Source organism: Lepisma saccharinum, chromosome 20, assembly GCF_977018435.1.
Source record: "Lepisma saccharinum chromosome 20, izLepSacc3.1, whole genome shotgun sequence".
Taxonomy (NCBI): Eukaryota; Metazoa; Arthropoda; class Insecta; order Zygentoma; family Lepismatidae; genus Lepisma; species Lepisma saccharinum.
The window spans coordinates 26,099,195-26,120,036 of NC_139248.1; the positions used below are offsets into that span (position 1 = coordinate 26,099,195).

General features: G+C 35.3%; 1 protein-coding gene across 10 annotated transcripts in view; it reads right to left on the reverse strand.

Moving 5' to 3' along the window:
- Nucleotides 1–721: 721 nt before the first annotated feature.
- Nucleotides 722–20,842, reverse strand: part of Ca-beta (Calcium channel protein beta subunit) — a 588,734-nt gene continuing 568,613 nt past the window's right edge. For 7 of the 10 annotated variants that reach the window (XM_083142262.1, XM_083142260.1, XM_083142261.1 and 4 more), the window contains one exon: nucleotides 722–7,429. In XM_083142262.1, the coding sequence (XP_082998388.1) occupies nucleotides 7,254–7,429 (176 nt within the window). In that variant the 3' untranslated portion in view covers nucleotides 722–7,253. The remainder of the gene's footprint in view (nucleotides 7,430–20,842) is intronic. The other 3 variants (XM_083142267.1, XR_014443860.1, XM_083142268.1) reach the window with 3 other exon arrangements.

Genomic DNA, 20,842 nt, shown 5'->3' on the forward strand with positions numbered 1-20,842 from the left:
ATTTACAAATTTTCCAACAAGTGGAACTCTGGGAAGGAAACACTTGCCTTGCTTCCCTACTGGGAATACAGCCGGCATCACCCGAAAGAAACTTAAACCATGAGTGAAGCTTTGTGCTGTTAAATGATCTCACTCTGCCCTTAAAAACAACAGTCATGTCTGGGAGCAACAGTATCGTATCCCACAACATTGAATAATAACATTCAGCAACATGTCATAGCAATATGCTCTCTTATCATCCTTTGTTTTTTTTACACATAGTTATTTTTCATTAAAAAAAGCTATTTTTTACTGTACTCAACATGCACAATGAGACCTCACCATTGCTCAACAAACGTCATCAACCATTTTTTTTTACTTTACATTTGTTTCTCATACATTAGCAAGATGCAACTACATGCTATATTAAATTTACAAAGAGTGTTTGATTTTCTGCCCACAGAATGACAGATATATTTATATATATATATAATATATATATGATGTACCTTTGACACAATGAAAATCCAACATTGCCAATTTGCATTCATTCAAGTGTAATTTTTTACAAGTGCAAGCGAAAAGGCTAGAATTGTATCTAGTTTTATTCTTTGTACAAACTGAGTGCTATGTTAAAGATAGTCCCCCACTAAGATCTTCATTTCAAAAATCATTTGCATGCCATTCCTTTGAGCATCATTAATTTGAACATTGTTGCTCTAATTGTTATAGGATGATGCTGAATTTCAAGATGTTTTGAAGTTTCAAGTCGAACAAATGTCATTTTCAAATTTCATACGTTTTATAACAGGTTATATGTAAAGTACAATGATATTATATATTTTTATGGTTCTGTTATTATTTAGACATAATACATGTATGAATTGTTTGGATTTTTCTAGCATTTTACAAGTTTAAATAAATCATAAGTGGGTAATACAAATTCATAATTTATGCCATAATTTAATTTGACCTGCACAAATAAAGGAATAAAACACATCTACATTACACAAGAATGTTTGTATACAGAAAAAGATTATATCACCTTCTGAAACGTCATGGATTAATACTTTTGAGCAAAATACTGGGTTAAAGTTCCTGTGATAATTGCACTAAAAGTACCTACAGTGAAATTTCATGCTACTTTTTATTGAAATTAACTATACATTGGGAAAATTGAGTCGCTAATTAATACTTTTCTTCTGATGTTTGGCATCAACATTTTCGTCTATGGCATTTTACCTCTAACACTGGACTTTTTAAATGTAATGTTGATTGGAACCTTTGCCCATGTTGGATTTTCATTGACTCTTAATCTGGTTAATCAGTAATCAGTCTCATACAAGGTGAATAACTGTTTGAGTTAAATTGCAGTGTCTAAAAGATGAGCTGCATTGCATTTGGGTATATAAATGTAAATAACAAGATAGGTACAACAAAGTTAAGACATACTATGTGGTATAACCAGGAAGGGGTATACACTCTAAGGTTTAATTAAATACTTACATTGAATACTAAACTAAATCCTTTCTAACCTCCTGTAAATACTCATTCTAAAATGTTGAAGAATGTAATATAAGATTTTATAAAAAGTTTCTTCAATATAAATCATATTTTGCCAATTTGTAAGTTGAAGTATTTACTATTTTATTATTATGAGTTTACTTAATTGATGTAAAATTGTCTAAAGCCATGAGCTGGGGTTATCAGTATCCTACCTACTAAAATGCCCAAACTGGGTGAAGTGATCTCAAGTTTGAAAGGTAGTAGCTTTACATACATGTGAAACATGAAATGTACATCTTCATGAACAGAGGAAGATGAAATATTTCTTACATTCCCGTTTTATATATGCTATTTTATCAGCTCAAACATTTTTATCTGGTATCTATGTACCACTGAAGCCAGTGGCATAGTGATCCCCGAAGTCCTAGAGTGACTATTTTCTTCAGTATTGCAATTATGTTGGGTATCTACACTGGTGTGTATCAATTTGCTATGGCCTTGTCTGTACCAAAATTAGATTGTAATATGCATTTAAAAGGAAACGTACATATTGTAAAAACATTAGTCCTTTTACATACAATGAGCAGTGCTCAAAGTGAGGAAGGCTCTGGGTGACTGGTAGCCACAATTTTCGCAAAGCATCTGCCCCAGCTGTCCCATTATCACCATGTTAAACCATAGGAGCATCACCCAGCTAACTTCAAGGCCCGACAAAACATCCCTCCAGCTAGCATATTCCACTTCAATCGCTGTAATAAGATCAGTGAGTTGCAAACTTGTGTATAATTGATATTTCAAACAAAACTTGTTGTAAATAAGCATTAGGATACTTTACAATGTTCCCCAAAACCCATGACACTTTCCAAACAATACAAGAAAGAGTTTAATCATTATAAATACTGATCCTTTTATCATGTAATACAACTTGTAATCACATTAGATCACAATGTCTACATTTAGCATATAGGCTTGATTATTTCTACAATTTGCTATTAACAGTTAAGCTTGTTACAAGTTACTACCAAAGGAAGATCAGTTACTTGCAATTGTTACTTACTTCTGCTTTGAAAGGCTATCAATGTTGATGATCCAATATTACTAATGTGATAGATAATCTTTCAATCCTGAAGTTTTATTAGTAGAATTTTGTTCATGTTTCAATTACACTTTGAAAAAAAAAAACACTAAACACTATTCACACACCTTGAGCGTTACCCTATTCCACCTGGTTATGCCAGAAAAAAAATTAAATATTGTGCTTTTTTCTTTATCACATAACTTACACAAGGAGTGAATGTACTTAAACTATCCCTAATTAACTCTGAAATTCTCCTAACCAGGACCCAAAAGCAGAAGCCTGGCACAGTAACAAATATAAAAGAAAATAACTGCACATTAGTGCAAGGAATAATTGTAACTAATATAAACTGCTTTGCATATCCCACCTTTGGATGGGCAATTTAAATAAAATCTTAAACTATACACTTAAATTGATGGCAAGCACATTTCATGTGCGCTACACATCAAAATTTGCACCACAAAAATGTACCAGACATTTTATGGCAATTATACTAGTATGGCCAGCATATATTGTAACGAACAAGAGAACTGTATGAAAACTGCAACTTAAGTATGCCCATACTTTATCACAAATTGATTCTTTTTTTTTAAAAAAAAAATAATAAAATGAGTTAATCAGTGGCATAACGAATATTTTGCATAGAAGAGACACCATTAAATCATATCTAGAATTTTTTTTACATATTTTCTGAATTTTATATATATAGTTTATTTTTTAAAATTCTGTAATATAGAAATTTACATTTCTCCTCAAAGCAGAATCATCAAAATAATCAAAAGTCTCAGCTCAATTGTTATTGTCCAGTGCCAATATATATTATTTTAATATTATAGTAAACATTAGACAAAGCTTTCATCACATCATGCAGCTTGCCTAGGAGTCTGGACACATGGGCTTAACTTGAGACCTAACTGGAGGACATAATCTATCTTGGGGCTTAACTTTGGGAGACATAATTACCGGTTTTCTATCCCATTAAGATAGCATACAGGGAAATTTTAGAAAGTAACTGTTAAATCTGTGAAATAATAAAATACACTCATTACTTTGCTTCTCAAGATCGAGGAGGTTATCAAAAGTGCCTTTAACTTGTAAATGTTAATAAACCTGCAAATTTTGAGGGGGTTACGTGCCCTCACCAAGTAACGTCTATGGCTGGATAAATTTGAGGTTACAACATGGAATAGGTAAGTTGTTAAAAGGCTAAAAAGATATTCTGAGGCGTTATTACAAGGCAGAGGTTGCACCATTAAGTTGTTGCCAGCCAGTCACGGTAAGAAGACATCATGACAGAACAACTGTTATCTTGAATTTTAACTAATCATAATACCTTTCTTATCATTTTAACAATCTACTTCTATCAGTGTATTCGAAAGATAGGGATTACGTATACTTTTCTTAGTAGCCAGTCCCCATTTAGCCATTTTTTCCTGCCTTTGATGTTATTTTTATTTAGCAATATGCACCCCCCCAACCCCCCCCCCCTCGGGCACACCACTAACTTGTATCATGTTTTAACTAATCTTGTCCAGCCTCCTGAAAAAGCCTCATGATATGGTGCAAGCTTGAGGAATGCCAAAAGTTAACATTACCTACTTGTAAATGGGTTGCGAGTTATGCTTTATTTAAACACATATTTTAATAAGTATTGAAGACATATTTTAAAAAAACAATAAAGGAAAAAGAGTACACTTTTCATTGTGATGTATATTATATATTAGTTCATATTAACTACTTCAAGCATATCTTGAATGATCACAAATACAAATCATGAGCAAAATGTACTTTATATTTCCTGGTTCCATCAAGTTTCCTAGATGGATCGACGGTTATAACTGAACAAAAATGCTGATAATTCTAATTTATCTTAATATTTGCTCAATCTTACCCTGTTATTCTCATCCTACATCCAGAAAAAAAAAACAACAAGGAATGAAGATATTTTTACATTCATTTAGGGTGGCCAATCACATTCAACATGGTGTCATTTCTGGAAATACTTAATGCACAGAATCAAATTCAAATTCTAATTATAGATTCTTAGGTTGGATATGAACAATGGATACTTGTACCCCTCTGCTCTAAATTAAAATTGGTAATCTCTTCCAAAGGGGTCTAATGATGACTGGCTAAATTTATTTGAGGCTAACATTATAGTTCAAGTGAGGCAATTTACAACATTAAGAGCACTGTAATAATTTGTGTTTATGTTTTCAATATTAACAATATTGGATTTTGTTGAAAATATGAATATTGATTATTAAGAAAAGTTTTCATAGTTTCTACATATATTGTTTTTTAGCTACTAAACATTACTGAAATTTCTTGTAAAGGATTTCAGATTTCATAACAGACATGCAAACTTTCAACTGCACTATCATGCATGCACACACACACACATATACTTACACACACACACTTAACAAGATGACAACACTGTTATGAGGAACAGATTACAAGTCATTTTTTGTATGTTGTGTATTCAGAATCAATGTCAGCTCATACTATAAAAATAATATTTTTTAAAATATTCAAGGACTTTTGAAATGCAAGCTTCTTAATGCAGTCTATGTATTCAGATTTCGGAATCCAAACTTCTATATTTTCAGGTATTTCAATATCAGAATTTTTAAATATGAAACACTGTATATATGTATATATGCAGTTGGATATCCATCAACTCTAGCATGCATGACAAGAAAAAATGTCTCAGATAAAATTCAATGAAGTAAATAATGTATGCATTTTCTTTAGTTCATATGTTGGCAATTGTTAGGTATGTACACACACTTCCAAGGTTTTACATAATATTACTTATCTGCTTTAAACTGTTAATTTATGACATTAGAATATATGAGGGAATATCGGACGTATTTCCACATTGGTCAAAGTTATGGCACTCATTTATCGCCCAAGAGTAATTTTGCATAAAAAAATATCCTTTGAATTTCAATCACGCAAACCACCATATGGAAAATTTTGCTTAGCAAAATAGAAAGCCATGTTGGGATAGTATGAAAGCTAAGACTTAGCACAATTCAGAATGCCACTGATTATAAGAAAGAAATGGAAAAATGTTAGAAATACAAAATATCACTTACTATTGACACACTGAACTAGATATATTATGAAAACATGCACAGCTAGAGGTATTCATAAATGGACAATATTATGTTTCAACAGAAACTCCCTTTTTTTCAGCTTATTTTGCAAAATTTTGTGAGTTCGTACAGACATTATATTTTTATTGGTATCAAAGCTTTTCTTCTTGAATGTGAAGTACAATCAATTTTTATGTGGATGAAAGTAGCATAAGACGCTTGAGAAGTTCTGCACAATATAATTTCATACAGTTCATTTCTTTTCCCACCACTATCAATAAATTTGTAATATAGTGCTGTTAGATCCAACTACCACAATATATCTGTCATGAAGTATTGGTCACTATTTTTGGAATCTGTGACATGTGCGACATGTACATCTACCGTGCACTGAAATAATCAAAACCTATTTCATACATATTCATTTCTTGTAAGTTGAATTCACTCAAAAGGCTACTTACTATAGAGAAACTACAATATAAAGAATAATCCTGGATGCTACATATATAATATATATAAAACTCCTTTTTTCACCCATGTCTTCAGTTTTGAGCCAAGGTTTTTTTCCCTTTCCATTAATGAGTATATTTTCAGTGATACATACGTCTGCAACTTATATGGCAATTAGTTATGTGTCTTGCTTTAAGAACATATGTCAACTAATTTGAATATGTTGCAGATTTTCTTTTTACAAATAAATCAAATGCAATGCAAGTATATGTAATAAAAACTAAAACAAGCCAAAAGAATTAAGTTATTGACAGCCAGAGAGCACTTGCATTTAAGGAATCAATGCTATATTCGACAAATGTGTGTTGAAATCTTATGATGCTCACAAAATGTTGAGAATACTAGTCACTAAACCAAAAAAAAGGCAATCCTACATTCATCCTTTATTTTTTGTCTATGCTTGAAATAATTTTTATATAATATCCTTTTGCAGTCTTTTCTTCCAAAGAAGATATTCTACCTGTCAACATTCGATTAACAGGTTGAAACGTTCATCACAGTCCAGCAATTTGTGAAGACTGACCTTTGTTTGAAACGGAGATGCACTCACAAATTAAACAGAGGGGGGCAGGGGGGTATATCTTGTAGGAATGGGGAGAGAGATAATAGAAAAAGAAGAGGAAGAAATTTCAAACAGAAACACGATAGCACTTCTCCTTTTCAACCACAAAGGAATCCGTTCACAAAGTTTGGCAAGGCAGTAAAAATTCACCAATTTTTTTTTTTTTTGGTACATTTAAAGTAGGTTTTTTTAAATTCTTTTTTTTCTTAATGGGTAGGTATATAACAAGAAGGAGAAAAAGCACCAAATAGGGCCACGTGCAATGAGAAAGAAGCAGAATCAAAAAATGGTGTATCTTAATCATGCACAATATTATTTTCTGTCTTCATAAAATAGGATACTTTTTTTTTTGTAGCACACATACAGGGATGCAGTCAATGAGAATTGCACTCATAGTCTTTTTGAGTTTGTAGATGCAGAAAATGGGGAAAGGACTTCCTCTCGAGATTTCCACCATCTTCTTCACCTTTTCGGGGGGATACCAAGACTTTTAATGTCACACTGAGCTCAAATACTAGATAGCATTGAGTGCTCTCCGAGATGAAGCATGATGTGGAGAATGGTAGTCCTCTTCTCTCATCCTATGCCTCTCATCACGGTACAGCATCCCGTCACGGGGCATTGGTGCATAGTCTTCATATTCCACTCGCTCTCTGTCCATTCTTGATCGGCCTCTCGAATGATGGTACACTATGTATAAAGAACACAATTATAGGCAAAAGACAAAACCAGCATAACACAGCAAAAAATGTCCAAGTAGTAGCATATTTTTGTCAAATTGTTTAAGTTTCTTACAAGTATTTTATTTTTATTTTTTTAAATGTTAAAACTGGAGCGTTTTGTGTGAACTATTTCAAGTGTTATGTGCAAGATGATAGAATGAAGGGTGATGAAATGAAATGATTTGAGAATAAGGGAATGGCATTTTCATTATCCACCATCAAGGAAAAACTGTGAAAAATGCACAAATAACTAGAGTGATGCAGTGAGAAGATTTCGATCGAGTGCCAAATAGTTCGCACGGAGAACGATGCTAGATAACATACGGACTTGAGAGCTTCTTTGCTTGAGCAAATAACGCTCCAACAGGCAAAACGAGAGGTATACACTTGAAGCCCAGTAGTACACGTAATTTGTCTGTGGTAGTTGGCCCTTCAAATATAGATTGTGAAGTGAAAGACTCGGTGAAATTGTAATTTTAGTAAACATAATCCTTATCTCCACATTAAAATGTAGTTCAGTCTATCTTAGCAATACAGTGATATATGAAAATGAAATAGATGATTGTGGGATGAAGCTGCCACGATGGATATTTTATACATGTGTCTATTATTGCCTCATTAAAATGATATTCCATTGTAAATGCTCAAGCATGAGAGACTCGAACCAGTGCAATGAAGGCACATGGCACAGTGGTTCAGATCACACTTTATAGGTCCAGTCCTGATTAGCCTTTCTGCACATAAAATGGACTTAAAACAACAATTCAATGAAATTCAGTCGAACAAGTGTGAGCAAGTAAAAATGGTCCCTGCAGTACTCTAACCTGAACCCTTTAAGTCAGGCCCATACCCAAGGGGGGCAGGGGGGCCATGGCCCTCCCTCAAGCCACGAAAAAATTTAATTTGAACCTATAAAATCCTACAAAAATTACGTTGATGTTTTTATCAAATTTCGCATGAACTTCGATTTTGTCCTTGCACAAATTAATAGGTTGTTTCTGGACCGAGGCAGACTCTAGTAGTCTGCAGTCTGCAATATTAGGCTATTTTACTTCTATAACCATTGATGTAAGGCTATCCGACGTTCCGATTTAGTCGGGACAGTCCATTCCTTTTAATTCATATCCCAACCTTTTCGCCTCGGCTCGGTCACAAATGTTTCACATAATTAGAATAGAGGGGAATTTTCTATACTCTTTACATTATGGAAGAAAGGTTCCTCAATGACTGCAATACAAAACCAACCATATAAGGGGCATTTGGCTCTCCATCAGCACCACAAGGTCTGTGACCCCTTTTCGCCACCACTGAGCAGAAGGATAAAAAAAACTTTGTTTTCTTTCTCCGACATCAGAGCTTTTCTGCAACTGATGTCCATTCTGCCACTCAATGGCTTAGGATTAATTAATTAATCTTAATTCTCCTGCAAAAAATTGTCTGAAGTACTTTTAACATGTATTGTTATTTGTGGTGTGACCGTACAACAGACAACTTTCACAGTGTGCAGAGGACATCAAGTCCAAAGAATTCGATGCTACGAGCCATTGATAATAGCATTTTCTATCCCACATGTATGCATCCCCATTTAATAGCTTTTTGGTTGTCACTGGCATTTATTTTTACTATCGAATAAGATTCTAAAAGCGAAAATTCACTACAGAAACAACATTATGCCAGCAGACACACTGCCAGGGTGAAGTCACTTAGCCGTTTCCTTCAGATAATTTATTTACAGGGTTCACACTGACTCCAAAGTCCTGGACAAGTGGAGGAGTCAGGACAACAAGGCTAAGACTGAGGTTATTGGAAACAAATGATTTTTAAAAAAGCTTCCAAAGCCTGGAAAAGTCAGAATTTGTAACCGGAAACATGTTTTGTTTTATCTTCCCAACAATCTTCCTTTTTAAGTAATATTGCTTATAAAAAGGTTCCTTCATTTATTTTCAAAAATGTTCAACAAACGTGATTCATTTGATTAACTTACAAAGTTGAAGTGTAACTCTTTATTTTTTAGCATGTTAAATCATTACACAGTTATGTAAAATACCAGGAAAAGTCAGGGATTTTGCAAAATGGGTGTGAACCCTCATCTATCAACCCCACAAACATATGTTGCTTTTTGTAGGCTATTTGAATTGCTCGCATTATGCATACATGTAGTCTACCCCTATCATACAATTTTGTCTCGCTCTCTGGCAGAAACAAATGCCAGTGTCAACTGCAAATATTTGTCACGTTGTTGCATTCATATAGGTTAGAAAATGTTGTTCTTCAACATTTCGTAACAAAATGAGCAAATTTCTCTACCCACCCTCTCCTATACACCCCCTCCCACACACACATATTATTTTATATATATATATATATATATATATATATATATATATATATATATAGTGTATAATATGAGAAAATTTATTTAAAATTCAACTATGGGTCTGGCACCCCGTCAAAAAAAACCTGGGTACGGGCCTGCTTCAAGTGGGTATGTCAGATATATCTGTCATGTCCACTTGCTGTCTGCACTGGGTCTGATGGAAATATCCATCCTCCACATTCTCTGGGTCATATCTCCTGCATATGAGGAGCTATAGACCTACTTCACTATTGAGTTAGTTTGAATTTCCGCCATGAGATGTTACTCTTCATACATGGTAAGTGACATTTTGGTCATTTTTGAGTTACAAAGTAAAATGTGCCATCCAGTGGCATCGCGTGCAGTTCGCATACGAGTGTTCACAATAATGTTTTTGTGCTTAATGCAGATTTACTCCTCCTTGTAACTTCATCTTCTATTGAAGTGAGAATAACAGTTCAATTTATTTTCAACAATTTTCCCCCCAAATCACGCTATATTTGAAGTAATACAAGGATGTAGGGGAAATTGTACCTCTCCCCCTCAAAATCCGCCAGGTTTAGCGAATTCTCTCTAAAGTTTGTAACTATGTAGCACCGACCTTTTCGAGTCCCCCTAGACATGCCTTGTATATGCTGCACTCTGGTGCCGAATGTAAGAAGTATTTCCGCTTGCATCAGTGTTCGCACAGGGAAGTGAACATCTTCGGGGTATAGTGGCCAACAGCCCCTTAGCTGTCAACTCTATGCAACACGCTCAGCAATTGTGTTCAACGCCCTCTGTGGAACACCGTGGGAGTCAGTGTTAACAACCATCTAGAAAAGTTATCACACGTGAAAGAAGTCGTGTCAGACTAAATTGTGTGTATATACTCGTATTTCAAACATAGTATTTTTTGCGAATAAATACACGTATGTCTGTGTGTGTGTGCATTTAATATGTACGTAATTTAAGACACATACATGAGTGTTTTCGAGTGAAATTGCCATGTCATACAATTTAAATTGGACTCACTGAAGCCTTCTGAAATTGGTAAATACAACACGAAAAAATTTATCTAGAGTATAGCTTCTAATAACCTTTTTTCTTAATGAACTCGGAAATGACCAAAATGTCACTTACCATGTTTTACACCCGAGCCCGTCATAATATAGTATATAATCTGTGTTTGTGGCCCAAGTGTTTGCCAATTCAGAAGCTGCAAGCCTGTTCTCTTGATTGATTGAATAATGTTGGTTTAGATAGTTTTTATGCTATTTTTGGCTAATCGCGATAATGATGAGGATGATAAAGGAACAGTCAAAAGAACACCCATGCTCAGTCTGGGATTCGAACCTGGCTTCTTTCATTTTGAGGTCTTGTATTTTCCTCGAAGGATCAATGCAGCAAAAGGAATAGAGAAGATGCACATTTGGAGAGTGAAGAGGAGTTGTAATTTTTTTCATTACCCACTGTGGAAGAGATTTGGCATTTGCAAATTACCCATTAAAGGGGTTAAGCCACAAATGTTTTTATTATTATTATTATTTTTAATATTGTTTCTCACAGGATAACGTGATGTCTGAAATAAATTAATTGATCATTAATTGCTGAAAGAAACAGAATTCTGAAATGTACATTTATAATTTCATTAAATCTAGATTAATATTATCAATTTTCTCAATACAGATTTTTAATAAAGAAAGAAACATTAGTCATTTATTTCTATAGTATAGTGTGAAATTTGAACATTAACATATTTTAACATATATTTTATAACTTTTATTCATGTTTTATTGCTTTTCACTGTTGAAAATTCTTCTAAGCTATTTTTTTTTTAAAAAAATTCTTAACTGCAACAAGTTAAGAGGTCAAACAGTTCATTAGGAAGAATATCGCAATATTTGAAGATAAAACCCACCCAAATATTTGCCAGCTACCCTCTACCCACCTGCACCAGAACATCTAGTGCAGCTACTGCTGAGCTTGTTTAATATTACAATTAGATGTGGTGAACTTTGTGAATAGTGGTAACAGTGTTGGACAAGTCTCAACATGAAAGAAATGATGGATGATCATGGTCCTGATACTGCTAAGTTTTTTCTCTGAGCATTCTTGAGTGAGCATTTCAAGCAACCAATCAAAACACTGCCAGTTATTTTGAAACAAAATACTATTTATGTATTTATGTTAAGGTTACTTGAAATTCAATAAAATTTGTGCCGATGAAATCATTATCACCAAAGTACATTCATAGCACTTAGTACCTAATAAAAGTTCATTATTACAAAGAGAATTACAACTTACAATGGAAAACTTGTGGTCACCTACACAATATTAGAATTTCTAGTAACTCGGAACTAGAACATATTTCAAATACTGTGCTTCTACAAGTTTCTAATGTTTATCATCATTGTAATAATGCCGTTAGTTTTTTTTTCATTATAATGAATTTTGGAAAATGTCCATGTAATGTGGTAACAATAAAAATGGTTTACTGAAATTTGAAAATGTAGTTCAAGTAGAATTACAATAATTGTTAAACTTTGAAATAAAAATTTCCAATTTATATTTATCAGATAGAAAGAAAACAATTTGAGTACAGTTCAATTTTTTTAATGATACTGTGTAGTTTTAGAACAAGTCTTATGCTCAAATGTATTTGAACCCAGCGACAGTAGAAAGAAACAAGTAATAAAAGCTAATATAAATTTTTAAGGTACTGGTTAGGGATGTGACGAAGCTGAAAATTTACCGATGCCGATGTACTCACCGATAATTTTTGGAACCAATACCGATGCCGATATTTAACCGATTCCGATACATAAGATTATTAAACAGAAATGGGATGTTATTTTCTGCATGACAAAAATAAATTTGGTATGTACATTTCTATTGCATATCATATGTATATACATATATATTCTCAAGAGATGCGAATGTACATTTAATTTGCATCTACAAAAGGTTATGTGAACCTAGAGATTTAACATTAGTACACAAGCAGTTCTTTGAAATGCAAAATGAATTCCTGTTCTTCCAGATTCAACTTCAGAAATACAAGATTTGGAAGCACTTCAGGAAGTAACCTACTTCAGGAAGTAACCTACTTCTTATTGCAAATCTGTTCAGCAACACTGAACACTGAATACTGATGCAGCAGGTATGCTCAAGTATTTTCTCAGCACTTGCTTCAGATTTGAATACTCATTTTTGAATTTCCAATACAACAGCAGATCCTGGTTCAGCAATGTTCTGTTTTATTTCCAATTTATAGTTAGGTTGATCCTCTGAATGAGAGTTTGCAATAATTTTATTACAAAAACTCTACAATAATGACAAATCATAACCAAATTTTCAATAAATCTTACAAAACTATAATATAAAACTTATTAGAAGGTAAAACTCTAGTATAATCTGTACCGGTTTAAATATCGGATTTTTGCCGATTCCGATAGTGATGCCGATATGTCAATTTCGGCCAATTTTCATACATCTGTAATCGACTTCGGCACATCCCTAGTATTGGTACAATAAAGCATAGCTTCATTCAAGATATCTTTTTATGTACTGCATGATATAGCTACAGTTATTGACTCTGTTAGAAAAAAGTATTATGTAAAGTTTTAATTCCATTTTTATTCTGTTTTAGAAATAATACTCATGAAATGTTAATATTTGTTGAACATCTGATTTATTATCGCCTGTGTCTACATGGTAACAGTTGTTAAAGGTGGTGTTGCAGGTGAGTACAAGGTTGGCTAGTTGAATCATATTCCAACTTCCACTTTGGAGACCAGCACTTTCTACAAATATGTGGCATGATCATGGGTACCAAAACGGCTCCCATCTATGCCAACCTGTTCATGGGCAGGCTTGAACAAGAGTTCCTCGACTCCCAATCACTAAAACCACTCCTCTGGACACATGGCGAACCCTCCCTCACAACCTTCCTAAACAAAGTGAAGGACTTCACCACCCTCAAATTCACCTGGTTCTACTCCAAAGACAGAGTAACCTTTCTAGATGTGGATATCCACATCGTCGGAGAACATTTGGAACCACCTCCAATATCTCCATTACTCCAGCTCTCACTTCTACCACACCAAAAAAGCCATCCCATTCTCCCTAGCCCTCAGGGACCTCAACTCATCCACCTCATCCTGCCAAAACTACAACCCACGCCTACACCAAACCCTAATTAACAGTGCCTACCCCTCCACCCTCATCAACAAACAAAACACCAGAGCCACCTTCCACACCCACAAACAACCCAAAACCAACCCCACTGCATTGATCGCCCACCACCACCCTCACCTTATGAAAAGTAAACACACCCTCCACTCCCTCCTTCACAGCGATCCTGACACGAGAGATATCTTTTGGGACAAACCCAGGGTCATCTTCAATCGCCCCCAAACTCAAGAACATCTTGGTCCAAAGTACAATACACCACACACCCCCAGCCCACAGGTGCAACAAACCCAGGTGCAAGACCTGCACCATATTCATCACCTCTCCCACCCTCCAGATCCATACCCCTGCTGGTGAGTTTATCCTTTACCCGAAGGGCACCTGCCACTCTTCCAACCTCATGTACACCCTCATCTGCCAAATCTGTGTTAAGTTTTACCTCCACCCCTTTGAACCTCAGAATTAAAACCCACTGATTTTCAACCCAAGCTCACTCTTGCCACCTGTACCAACAGCCACACCATCACCTTTAACAAAACTTTCTGATTAAAGTGAAAAGCCATTACTGAATTAGACTTGATGCACACTCAGATTTACGACTTAAGATAACCACCATTGAACCCAAAATACCCCAGCTTATTCGGAAAAGGAAGCCCCAACTGTCACATTAGTTCAGTGAGTAAAAGAAAAAATTGTTTTCAATTTCAGCATGTTTTGTTAGATGTTAGACTAGAGTAAATTAGTCATTTAAATTACATATTTACTTTTCTAGAATGAAGTATGTGTAATTTGTTTCAGCAAGCATAAAAGAGGGCTTCCTAAAGTACTCGATGTTAGCAAAAATATGATTATAAGCTAGGTGCACACCCCTACAAGTAATTCTACCAGCGCCCATGCTTATGGATCCCATGAAGTGCAATATCCTTCAAGGTAGGTGCCAGACTGAAAAAGGTTGAGAACCACTGCACTATACCCCTCAGACTCAAACTAGCCACCCAATAATCGCCCCACCCCCTTTTGCCTCCCCTAACTTCACCCGCAACCAACCATGCATTAAACACTGATAAAAGTACTTCATTGTCAATGCCTGTTATCTATCACTTCTTTCTGGCTACACTGCTGTACTGTCGCCATTTTCACTATGCTATGCTTCTACTGTGATCATGCAGCGACGCCGCAAAATATTGAACTACTATATTTGTTTGTGGTAAGTGTTTACTGTCTCCTACCTTACATATTTTTGTTTATCCGCCCTTCTGGCTCTTTTCCTCAATCTATTCCTGTATTTTATACATATACGAGGAGGTATCAAAAAGTTTTGCCTGTTGAGGTATAATTTGTTTAATAATGGAAAGATTGAAACAATGAACATACATATAGTTTGACTGTAGTGTCCTCTACTCAGAGTTACCCTTCCACACAGTTGCCATCACGTTCGATGCATTTGTGCCAGCATTCCATCCAGTCCTCAAAACCAGTTTGGAAAAATTCCACAGAACACTCCCTGCCCCACTGTTCAGAGGTAGGTCTTCGAATTTCATGTCACGAAGCACAGACTTAGCTCAGACTTTATGGTATCCCAAACTCTCAATCATTGCATGTGCTGACCCATAGGACATGTGCACTGCATCAGAAATTTCCTGGATGGTGATGCATCTATCCTCTCGAATGAACTCATCATCCCTGTGGCTGTTGTTGTTGGTCAAGGACACTGAGGGCCTGCCACTCCTTGTCATGTCCACACTTTTGGTTTCTCTCTCTTTGAACTTAACTACTTTCCATTATTAAACAAATTATACCTCAACAGGCAAAACGTTTTGATACTCCCTCGTATATTTGTTTTCACACCATGCTGTGTATTACCATCTTGGTGACTATAAGCATATTTAATATATATCTCCCTACACAAGGTTTCAGATTCAAGTGTCAGCCTTAGCATGGTGTTTCTCTATCAGTGTTGCCTTATTACTTTTTCATCTAATCATTATATTTATCCCCATCCTCATTGCAATAGCAGAAAAGTGACACTAAATAACGAAAATTCAAATATTGTTTTTCTTACATAAATGCCAATAACAATTGTGCCTGCCTAGATGAAATATATCCAGTTACATACACAAACAAAAATATTTACTTAAGAAAACTATATGAGCATGTGGTCAGAAAAGTGTGCAAAAAATTTTGTTAGGAAGAATATGACTCATCTTTTTGATCATCAATACACATTTTATAATCTGATAAATTAGATAATTGTCAATGGAAGAACATGTCACAAAACAGTCACTTGCTTGGGAACAATACCGTTATGTGCTACTTTGAGGTGGACCAATGAATGATAATTAGACAACAAATACCCCCACAATTCATTGCACAAAATCACGCTCAGCCAACATATTTCAGGTGAACAGATCAGATCCTGCATTGAAAACATGCCAGGTAAGCAATGTGCATGTGATATTTGCCGAAGTGATTCAAGGTATAATTTTAAATAAAAACAAAATAAGAGTGAATTTTCATCGTTCATTAGTATCCTCCCTGATGGCGCAGTGGTAGCGTCGTTTCCTTGTAATCAAGGGGTCCCTGGTTTGATACCCGGTGGAGGCACATAGTGGTTCGGATCCCACTTTAAGCTGTAGGTCCAGTCCCGATTAGCCTTTCTGTGCATAAAGTGGACTTAAAACGCCACCTAAAAAAAACAAATTTCATCGTTCATTAGTGCCTTCCCACTGGCATAGTGGTAATGTCGTCACTTGGTAATCAAGGGTTCTGGGAGCACATAGTGCCTCACCTTCTGGCAGGCCCTGATCTTCAGGGCAGTGTTGCACTATAGTAGTTTAGTTAGTTTTTAGTTGATAATGCAATATGATCCATATGTAGTGTTAATATAAACATTGCTCGGAATGGAAATTCCTAGCTGGGAAGATTCTTGGTCAAGTTTGGGGATAGGTATGGGGGTGAAGATGCTTGTATGGATTAACACGGAGACAATGCAGTAGGTGGAGGGATGCTTATAAAAATTATGCTAGATGAGGGGGATGCTTTATAAAAATTTTCTTAACTGAGGAATATAGCATCCCCCATGCTCCCCCTCCCACTTCAAGCACTGAACACAAGTCAAACTAGCATCCATGTTAAGTAGTGCTTAGCATTAGTACTACTAAGCTAGAGTTTCTAGGTCTGAATCCTGCATGTTTTGCTCCATCCAATTCATGAATTCAAAAGCAATGTAAAATAATAAAAAAGCACAAATATAAATTAACAAGGATCTTGGTTTTTGAGTGAGGTATGCAGTTAAAGCCTTTGAAATATCTTATTAAAGCACTTAACCATTCAGAATTAATTTTGTTATTAACTCTTGATGCATCTGTAGCTTTGCAGTACCAAGCTGACCACTACAATATGGATGCTGGTATGGTTCATGTTAACAGTTCCAATGCATCATATAACAAACTAGAGGCTACCATTGTTAATGTGTATCAAATTTATTAAAAGCAGGTAAGATTAGGCACATGATAATCTAAAAATTAATGAAGACTTAAAACCTAATAGATGTACCGGGTGTTTCAACAGAAACACTGTGATTTCAAATGGCATTTTAAAATATTTATGATAACTACTCAAAAAAAATAATTACATAATCTGATAGAGAAAACACAAAAGTTTAATGGAAAACATGTTCGAAATGTCCACCTTGACAATTTATCACTTCTTGCACCTGGTTGCACATGTTGTCAAATACCTGACCAAGGGTTGAACGACTAACTTGTGCAGTACAGAGTTCGATGTTTGCTTTCAAATCATCTATTAATCGCAGTCCTCGTTTGAAAACTCCCTGCTTTAGGAAACCGCACAAGAAATAGTCTCGTGGGTTTAAATCAGGGCTAGTTGGAGGCCACTCTAAACCATTTTGAAATAAATGTGTGTAGCGATTGTCAGGACAGGTTCAGTTGTATGCAGCCTAGCTCCGTCTTGCTGGAACCATTGCTGACGAATTGGACAACGTTTCCGTCGAAGACCAGGAATGAAGTATTCCTGCAGCATTTGCAAATAATTTTCTGATGTGACATAGCCATCAAAAAATAAAGGTCCAATCAAGCCACGTTTCGATACACCACCATACCAAAACCTTTTGTGCGTACAGAGGTGTCTCCTTTGTGTCATGTGGATTATAGGTTGCCAAAAATTAAATTTTAGACTTTTGTCAATCATAACATATACAAATTATTACTGTGAATATACTAAATATTTTTTTAGGGTCATTTGAAATCACAGTGTTTCTGTTGAAACACCCGGTACATAAATAACATAGAAATATTTCATAGCTAAGAATGCCAAACATGTGAAAAAAATGTTCTACCATGTTAAAACATTTAGCCACAATTGCAATGTGAATCTCACGACAAGTTTTGAAAGACATAAAAAAAAAAGAGCTGCAATAAAGCTTTGATTTATTGGTTCAATTTTAAGCACTGACATGAACAATGTAGTGATTCCAGATTCATGCAAGCAGCAAAGTCTCAAACAAGTCTGCACACAAAAATCCATTACGTGTAGTCAAAAGTTATACTATATTACCAAAAGTACTCATAAAGATTTATTTTTAAAAAAATATATTTCTTTGTTCAAATATGAAAATTGCACTATATTAAGAAAAATGCTTTGAAATATTATAAAGAATACAAATTATGAACTATATGGATTGGATCTTGAATTCGGATGTACATGAAATTTTTTTGTGGACTTGCATAAACTTTGGTGCCAGTAGAATTCTGGTCCTGTCTTTTGTAGATAACACAATTTTGTGTCCCCAGATCATACTGTTAGAAAAATATGCAAACTTTGCAAACTGTGAATGATGAATTAAATTTATTTGCTAAGAAAAAAATCGTTATCAGCATGCCATGCTTTTTACAGATTGCAACAATTATAATATTAGAAAGCCATTATTCTACTCTCTATACATTAATTGGCAGTCCATGATGCACTGTACCAATTTGCTATGTAGCCCAGTAATTAATTATAAGAAAGATTACATGTATAATGCATGGCTTTGAAACTTTAATGCCTACATGTCAAATGATAAAATGTAATTCTTTATTAATACAAGATTTAAAAATTGAAAGTATGATGAGTGAAAGTGTGTCATTCTCTTCACTACGATACAAAGGATTCTATTTTGAGAAAGGCTGAACTTCAAATGTATTATACCTTATGGGAATGTTAGTAAGCTTTTCATATACAAATATATTTAACCTCTCACCCTCTCCCATGAGAAAGAAAACAGGAAGGAAAAAATGAATCTCACATGGAAAGAAGTGGAGGAAGCACTGAAGAGAATGAAGAGAGGTAGAGCACCTGGAATAGATGTAGTGCCAGTGGAAATGAGACAGCAGGAGTGATTGGTGTCCAGTGGCTGTACAGAGTGTTGAAAACAGTGTGGCAAGAGAGGGAAGTACCAAGAGAAAGGACGAAGGAAATAATAGTTCCCATATTCAAGAAGGGGGACAGAAAGGAATGTAAAAACTATAGAGGAATAACAGTAATGTCCCACTCGGCAAAGATGTATGAGAAAACATTAGAGAAAGGAATAAGGGAAGTAACTGAGCTGTTCATGAGACAGGATCAGTATGGATTTAGAAGAGGCAGATCTACAGTAGATCTGATACTCACCATAAGGCAATTACAGGAAAGGCATTACGAGTATGGAAATGATTTGATTATGGCATACTTAGATATAGAAAAGGCATATGATAGTATGGACAGAACACAGATTTGGAAGGCTCTAATAGAGAAAGGAGTCGAGGAAGATATAGTGTGTAGAGTGCAAAGCACATACAATGCAACCCGAGCTGTGTGAAGATGCCAGTGGGAAGAACGGAGTGGTTCAATGTAAGTAATGGACTAAAACAGGGAAGTGCTCTTTCCCCACTGATCTTCATAATTACAATGGATGTAATTAACAAAGAGGTAGGGAAGAAGATAGGAGAGGAAGAGGTGAAGGCCCTGTTGTTCGTTGGTAACCTAGAAATATGGGGAACAATGAAGAAGAAGTACAAAGACAGCTTGATAGTTGGAATGAGGAAATTAGAAAAGCAGGAGTGAAATTCAGTGCAGAAATGAGTGAGGTGTTAATAACAACAAGAAACAGAGCCAGAAATGTACCAAGAATAAAGATGGACATGGGAGAGTTGATGGTAGTGGAGAGTTTCAAATATCTAGGAAGCATAATTGAGAGAAGTATAAGAATAGACAAGGAGGTAAACAGAAGAGGACAAATGGGAGGTGAACTCTATCAGAGCATTCGACGATTAATATGGAACAGGGATGTACCTATGAAATGCAAGAAGGTAATATATATTACATACTATGTAGCAATAATTATGTATGGAGCAGAGACTTGGACAATGACAGAGAGAGACAAAGGAAAGATGAAATTTTTAAGGAGTATATTGGGGAAGGCCAGAAGGGATAGAATAAGGAATGAGGAGATCTGACAGACAGTGGGCATGGTGAATCTTCAGGATGGGATAGATCAGGCACAGATGAGATGGTTCGGACACATGAAGAGAATGATGCAGAAAGACTATACCAGTAAGAGTTTATAATGCAGAAGGAGTGGAAATAAGGCAAAGGTGTTAGTGGAAAGAGCAGATAGTGGTGAGTGTTAGGAGAAGAGAACAAGATTGGAACACTGTGGTAAGGGAGGAATGGTGGAAGACCAGAATAAAATTGAGAGGCTTGACTTCTATGCCAACTCAGTCAGAGGCAGGAAATGGCGAAGGATGATGATGATGATGACCCTCTTCTTTCCTCTTACATACATATGCCTTGTAAGTTTTGACCAACATTTTC